The 8739-nt window shown below is 38.8% G+C and overlaps 1 protein-coding gene across 1 annotated transcript; it reads left to right on the top strand.

The window, feature by feature from the left end:
- Nucleotides 1-694: 694 nt before the first annotated feature.
- On the top strand, nucleotides 695-2275 carry LOC134687911 (uncharacterized). Its single transcript, XM_063548369.1, has 2 exons — nucleotides 695-2013; nucleotides 2233-2275. Exons 1-2 carry the CDS (start codon nucleotides 695-697, stop codon nucleotides 2273-2275), a joined length of 1362 nt encoding a protein of 453 aa, XP_063404439.1.
- The last annotated feature ends 6464 nt before the right edge of the window (nucleotides 2276-8739 follow it).

Raw genomic sequence — 8739 nt, 5'->3', positions numbered from 1 at the left:
AGATCCCTCAGAATTAAGGAATATTTTTCGAAAGACACCTCAAAAAGTTCCACTGATAGTGACACAAGTGATCTCGACTCAGATGACGACCAAGAAGATGTCGATATTCCCAGATTCAGGAAAAAAAGTTCATGGATTCCTAAACCCAGTAAATGTGCTACTTTAGAACATATTATTGACAAAATTAAATCCGACGTAACAAATCTGTCCACTGCTACTTCCCAAACATTCAACAATTTATCTTCTGAAGAAAACGAAGCTGTCCGGTTACTTAAAAACAGAGACGACATTATAATTAAACCAGCAGATAAAGGTAGCGCTGTTGTCGTCATGGACAGATGTGACTACATTCAAGAGGCGGAACGTCAACTCTCTGATGAGAGATTCTATAAGAAATTAGACTCTGACCCCACCCCTCAATTTAACACAGAGATCACCACAAACCTGAAAAACATGTGTGAACAGGGACACATTGATGAAACCACATTTAAATATCTAAAACCAGAAAAATCAAAGCCGGGGCGTTTCTATCTACTGCCCAAAATACATAAAGTCAATAATCCAGGTAGACCAATTGTTTCCGCCAATGACCACCCTACAGAAAAAAATATCAGAATTTATTGACTTTCATCTCCGACCACACGTAGAAAATTTACCATCATATATTCAAGACACAACACATTATCTGAAAAAAATGGAATCTTTGAACCCTCTCCCACCTGAAACGATCCTTGTCTCGCTTGATGTTACCTCCCTCTATACTAATATCCCCCATGACGATGGTATAGAAGCTTGTAGGGAAGTCTGGAACTCTCGTAACACCTTACATCCACCAACTGAATGTCTCATCCAGCTTCTTACTTTGGTATTAAAATGCAATAACTTCACATTCAATGGTGAGCACTTTCTCCAAGTTAATGGAACAGCAATGGGAACAAAGATGGCCCCGTCTTATGCCAATATTTTTATGGGGAAATTAGAACAGAGAATTCTCAATTCTTTTCTTTATCAACCCCTCTCTTGGTTCCGATTTATTGACGATATTGACATGAAGTGGGATAATACTGAACAAGAACTAGATTTGTTTATTCAACATGCCAACGATGCCCATCCCTCAATAAAATTCACATATGAAATCTCTGACTCTAAGATCACATTTCTTGACACTACAACGCAATTGAGGGATGGAAACATATTTACAGATCTGTATTGCAAGCCCACAGACAAACATCAATATTTGTCGCCTTCAAGTTGTCACCCTAAACATTGCACCAAGAGCATTCCCTACAGCCAGGCCATACGAATAAAAAGGATTTGCTCCACCAACGATGTTGCCAAAAAACGACTACAAGAACTTCGCGGTCACCTAAAACATCGGGGCTACAAAAGGAAAGACATTGATAAAGGTTTTTCTCGTGCTAGCAACATCAGCCGAGATGAACTTTTACAATATAAAGTCAAAAAGGTCAACAGGAGGGTGCCTTTTGTGTTGAATTACCATCCAAAATTTGACAACTTGTCTCACCTTATCCGCGAAAGTTGGAAAGATATCGAAAAACATCCTAAACTATCCAAGATCTTTCCCGAGCCACCTGTACTGGCTTTCCGCAGGCCAAAAAGCCTTAAAGACTTGCTGGTGAGAGCTGAGTTATGCTCTCAAGCAGGCTCTTCGTCAGTGGGCTCTTGTAAGGGTTGTGGAAACAAACGATGTCTGACTTGCAAACAAATACTGGATACCCAGACTTTTAACAGTCACTCCACTGGTACAGAATACACCATATTTTGCAATGTTAATTGCAAGACTACAAATGTTGTGTATCTCCTACAGTGTAAATGTGGTAAACAGTATGTTGGCGAGTCAGAACAGCCGTTTCACAAACGAATGAACGGTCATCGTAGCGACTACCAATGCAAGCCAGACCTCCCTCTTAGTCGTCATTTGAGATCCCCTGGCCACACTAAGGCAGATCTCAATCGACTGACCATTACTATCATTGACCACAACTCTGCTTGGTCTAGGGAGGATAGACTTACTCGGGAAAGATTTTGGATAAGAAAATTAACAACTTTGGCACCAAATGGGATAAATGAAAAGATGTAATTCGCCACCATGCAGTGCTTCACATCTGGGTTATATTACTTATTATTACAGTCCCCGTTTTTATTTCTATCCTTACTCATTTCTAAAATATATCTGTTGAATATAACAATCTAATTGCTTAATTTTTTGAGGGATGTACCAAGTACCAAGCCACGTCCAACTATTTTACTTTAGTCAAAATTTGTTATTTTTTTTAAACGGCCGTTTGATTTAAACATCGCAGACTCTAATGTAACTACACTACAGTTGTTAAATCTGAAATATTTAGAAATTTAGACCGTTCAGTGCTGTTTATTTAGAAATAAGACCGTTCAATGCTGTTTATTTGGAATTCTTATTAACGCAATCTTTCTTGTAACATCATATTTATCGACACTGTTAAAGCTTTAGAAATGTGCTAGTTCATATCGCACATTATTATTTTTATTTAAAACATTTATTTGAACTCTCTGATGTAAATAGTCATATAACCTATTTCATATTCAACATATTTTTGCAATGATGCAAGCGTCTTAACTGATGTTCGGTTTGCCTTTTTTATTGTATAAATTTCAAGATTTAGTAAAAGTTTAATCTAAGAAGACTTAAAGATGATTCATTTAACATCAGAATCTGACTGTCGAAGGATATCTGTTATCCGAAATATTTATAAATAATTACATTTATAGTTCCTTTTTGTGTTATTGGTGTTGTTATGTACACTTTTTAGGCGTTTATATAATTTATTTTATTGTGTACATGTATCGTTACTTGTAACGATCCAGCGCCCTCGTGGGAAAAATCGTTGACTATTATTCAGACGTTTTATATATATATATATATATATATATACAACTCGTCTAAACATCAACCTAACAATGTTAGATCTGTAAATTTGCTTTCGCAAATTTTTGGTTCTTCCCTCGCCGGGATTCGAACCCATGCTACTGTGATATCGTGACACCAAATCGCCTGCACTGCAGCCGTCCCGCTAGACCACACGACCACCTGGGCTCTATATATATACATACGTCTGAGTCAGTGACAACTCTACAACAGATGTATCCATTGGATCGCCATCAATGATGGTGATACATGGCTGTGTACATAATGTATATACAACTCGTCTAAACATCAACCCAACAATGTTAGATCTGTAAATTTGCTTTCGCAAATTTTTGGTTCTTCCCTGGCCGGGATTCGAACCCATGCTACTGTGATATCGTGACACTAAATCGCCTGCACTGCAGCCGTCCCACTAGACCACACGACCAGCTGGGCTCTCAAAAAAAGAGCTTTCGCTGGCCGTATGTTACCTTTCCACGTCAGTTTTAATCTAGCGGCGTACTACAGTACATGATATATAAGGCATGAAGATGTTATTGTTACAGATCAGCTAAATTATCTATAGTAAAGGATCCTACAAATTAATGTAATATACAGTCACAGAAAATAATTATATTTATAAGTACGTCTGAGTCAGTGACAACTCTACAACAGATGTATCCATTGGATCGCCATCAATGATGGTGATACATGGCTGTGTACATAATGTATATACAACTCGTCTAAACATCAACCCAACAATGTTAGATCTGTAAATTTGCTTTCGCAAATTTTTGGTTCTTCCCTGGCCGGGATTCGAACCCATGCTACTGTGATATCGTGACACCAAATCGCCTGCACTGCAGCCGTCCCACTAGACCACACGACCAGCTGGGCTCTCAAAAAAAGAGCTTTCGCTGGCCGTATGTTACCTTTCCACGTCAGTTTTAATCTAGCGGCGTACTACAGTACATGATATATAAGGCATGAAGATGTTATTGTTACAGATCAGCTAAATTATCTATAGTAAAGGATCCTACAAATTAATGTAATATACAGTCACAGAAAATAATTATATTTATAAGTACGTCTGAGTCAGTGACAACTCTACAACAGATGTATCCATTGGATCGCCATCAATGATGGTGATACATGGCTGTGTACATAATGTATATACAACTCGTCTAAACATCAACCCAACAATGTTAGATCTGTAAATTTGCTTTCGCAAATTTTTGGTTCTTCCCTGGCCGGGATTCGAACCCATGCTACTGTGATATCGTGACACCAAATCGCCTGCACTGCAGCCGTCCCACTAGACCACACGACCAGCTGGGCTCTCAAAAAAAGAGCTTTCGCTGGCCGTATGTTACCTTTCCACGTCAGTTTTAATCTAGCGGCGTACTACAGTACATGATATATAAGGCATGAAGATGTTATTGTTACAGATCAGCTAAATTATCTATAGTAAAGGATCCTACAAATTAATGTAATATACAGTCACAGAAACTAATTATATTTATAAGTACGTCTGAGTCAGTGACAACTCTACAACAGATGTATCCATTGGATCGCCATCAATGATGGTGATACATGGCTGTGTACATAATGTATATACAACTCGTCTAAACATCAACCCAACAATGTTAGATCTGTAAATTTGCTTTCGCAAATTTTTGGTTCTTCCCTGGCCGGGATTCGAACCCATGCTACTGTGATATCGTGACACCAAATCGCCTGCACTGCAGCCGTCCCACTAGACCACACGACCAGCTGGGCTCTCAAAAAAAGAGCTTTCGCTGGCCGTATGTTACCTTTCCACGTCAGTTTTAATCTAGCGGCGTACTACAGTACATGATATATAAGGCATGAAGATGTTATTGTTACAGATCAGCTAAATTATCTATAGTAAAGGATCCTACAAATTAATGTAATATACAGTCACAGAAAATAATTATATTTATAAGTACGTCTGAGTCAGTGACAACTCTACAACAGATGTATCCATTGGATCGCCATCAATGATGGTGATACATGGCTGTGTACATAATGTATATACAACTCGTCTAAACATCAACCCAACAATGTTAGATCTGTAAATTTGCTTTCGCAAATTTTTGGTTCTTCCCTGGCCGGGATTCGAACCCATGCTACTGTGATATCGTGACACCAAATCGCCTGCACTGCAGCCGTCCCACTAGACCACACGACCAGCTGGGCTCTCAAAAAAAGAGCTTTCGCTGGCCGTATGTTACCTTTCCACGTCAGTTTTAATCTAGCGGCGTACTACAGTACATGATATATAAGGCATGAAGATGTTATTGTTACAGATCAGCTAAATTATCTATAGTAAAGGATCCTACAAATTAATGTAATATACAGTCACAGAAAATAATTATATTTATAAGTACGTCTGAGTCAGTGACAACTCTACAACAGATGTATCCATTGGATCGCCATCAATGATGGTGATACATGGCTGTGTACATAATGTATATACAACTCGTCTAAACATCAACCCAACAATGTTAGATCTGTAAATTTGCTTTCGCAAATTTTTGGTTCTTCCCTGGCCGGGATTCGAACCCATGCTACTGTGATATCGTGACACCAAATCGCCTGCACTGCAGCCGTCCCACTAGACCACACGACCAGCTGGGCTCTCAAAAAAAGAGCTTTCGCTGGCCGTATGTTACCTTTCCACGTCAGTTTTAATCTAGCGGCGTACTACAGTACATGATATATAAGGCATGAAGATGTTATTGTTACAGATCAGCTAAATTATCTATAGTAAAGGATCCTACAAATTAATGTAATATACAGTCACAGAAAATAATTATATTTATAAGTACGTCTGAGTCAGTGACAACTCTACAACAGATGTATCCATTGGATCGCCATCAATGATGGTGATACATGGCTGTGTACATAATGTATATACAACTCGTCTAAACATCAACCCAACAATGTTAGATCTGTAAATTTGCTTTCGCAAATTTTTGGTTCTTCCCTGGCCGGGATTCGAACCCATGCTACTGTGATATCGTGACACCAAATCGCCTGCACTGCAGCCGTCCCACTAGACCACACGACCAGCTGGGCTCTCAAAAAAAGAGCTTTCGCTGGCCGTATGTTACCTTTCCACGTCAGTTTTAATCTAGCGGCGTACTACAGTACATGATATATAAGGCATGAAGATGTTATTGTTACAGATCAGCTAAATTATCTATAGTAAAGGATCCTACAAATTAATGTAATATACAGTCACAGAAAATAATTATATTTATAAGTACGTCTGAGTCAGTGACAACTCTACAACAGATGTATCCATTGGATCGCCATCAATGATGGTGATACATGGCTGTGTACATAATGTATATACAACTCGTCTAAACATCAACCCAACAATGTTAGATCTGTAAATTTGCTTTCGCAAATTTTTGGTTCTTCCCTGGCCGGGATTCGAACCCATGCTACTGTGATATCGTGACACCAAATCGCCTGCACTGCAGCCGTCCCACTAGACCACACGACCAGCTGGGCTCTCAAAAAAAGAGCTTTCGCTGGCCGTATGTTACCTTTCCACGTCAGTTTTAATCTAGCGGCGTACTACAGTACATGATATATAAGGCATGAAGATGTTATTGTTACAGATCAGCTAAATTATCTATAGTAAAGGATCCTACAAATTAATGTAATATACAGTCACAGAAAATAATTATATTTATAAGTACGTCTGAGTCAGTGACAACTCTACAACAGATGTATCCATTGGATCGCCATCAATGATGGTGATACATGGCTGTGTACATAATGTATATACAACTCGTCTAAACATCAACCCAACAATGTTAGATCTGTAAATTTGCTTTCGCAAATTTTTGGTTCTTCCCTGGCCGGGATTCGAACCCATGCTACTGTGATATCGTGACACCAAATCGCCTGCACTGCAGCCGTCCCACTAGACCACACGACCAGCTGGGCTCTCAAAAAAAGAGCTTTCGCTGGCCGTATGTTACCTTTCCACGTCAGTTTTAATCTAGCGGCGTACTACAGTACATGATATATAAGGCATGAAGATGTTATTGTTACAGATCAGCTAAATTATCTATAGTAAAGGATCCTACAAATTAATGTAATATACAGTCACAGAAAATAATTATATTTATAAGTACGTCTGAGTCAGTGACAACTCTACAACAGATGTATCCATTGGATCGCCATCAATGATGGTGATACATGGCTGTGTACATAATGTATATACAACTCAATATACATTATGTACACAGCCATGTATCACCATCATTGATGGCGATCCAATGGATACATCTGTTGTAGAGTTGTCACTGACTCAGACGTACTTATAAATATAATTATTTTCTGTGACTGTATATTACATTAATTTGTAGGATCCTTTACTATAGATAATTTAGCTGATCTGTAACAATAACATCTTCATGCCTTATATATCATGTACTGTAGTACGCCGCTAGATTAAAACTGACGTGGAAAGGTAACATACGGCCAGCGAAAGCTCTTTTTTTGAGAGCCCAGCTGGTCGTGTGGTCTAGTGGGACGGCTGCAGTGCAGGCGATTTGGTGTCACGATATCACAGTAGCATGGGTTCGAATCCCGGCCAGGGAAGAACCAAAAATTTGCGAAAGCAAATTTACAGATCTTACATTGTTGGGTTGATGTTTAGACGAGTTGTATATACATTATGTACACAGCCATGTATCACCATCATTGATGGCGATCCAATGGATACATCTGTTGTAGAGTTGTCACTGACTCAGACGTACTTATAAATATAATTATTTTCTGTGACTGTATATTACATTAATTTGTAGGATCCTTTACTATAGATAATTTAGCTGATCTGTAACAATAACATCTTCATGCCTTATATATCATGTACTGTAGTACGCCGCTAGATTAAAACTGACGTGGAAAGGTAACATACGGCCAGCGAAAGCTCTTTTTTTGAGAGCCCAGCTGGTCGTGTGGTCTAGTGGGACGGCTGCAGTGCAGGCGATTTGGTGTCACGATATCACAGTAGCATGGGTTCGAATCCCGGCCAGGGAAGAACCAAAAATTTGCGAAAGCAAATTTACAGATCTAACATTGTTGGGTTGATGTTTAGACGAGTTGTATATACATTATGTACACAGCCATGTATCACCATCATTGATGGCGATCCAATGGATACATCTGTTGTAGAGTTGTCACTGACTCAGACGTACTTATAAATATAATTATTTTCTGTGACTGTATATTACATTAATTTGTAGGATCCTTTACTATAGATAATTTAGCTGATCTGTAACAATAACATCTTCATGCCTTATATATCATGTACTGTAGTACGCCGCTAGATTAAAACTGACGTGGAAAGGTAACATACGGCCAGCGAAAGCTCTTTTTTTGAGAGCCCAGCTGGTCGTGTGGTCTAGTGGGACGGCTGCAGTGCAGGCGATTTGGTGTCACGATATCACAGTAGCATGGGTTCGAATCCCGGCCAGGGAAGAACCAAAAATTTGCGAAAGCAAATTTACAGATCTAACATTGTTGGGTTGATGTTTAGACGAGTTGTATATACATTATGTACACAGCCATGTATCACCATCATTGATGGCGATCCAATGGATACATCTGTTGTAGAGTTGTCACTGACTCAGACGTACTTATAAATATAATTATTTTCTGTGACTGTATATTACATTAATTTGTAGGATCCTTTACTATAGATAATTTAGCTGATCTGTAACAATAACATCTTCATGCCTTATATATCATGTACTGTAGTACGCCGCTAGATTAAAACTGACGTGGAA

Source organism: Mytilus trossulus, chromosome 10 (assembly GCF_036588685.1).
Source record: "Mytilus trossulus isolate FHL-02 chromosome 10, PNRI_Mtr1.1.1.hap1, whole genome shotgun sequence".
Taxonomy (NCBI): Eukaryota; Metazoa; Mollusca; class Bivalvia; order Mytilida; family Mytilidae; genus Mytilus; species Mytilus trossulus.
This window is presented reverse-complemented; position numbering and strand designations above follow the sequence as displayed.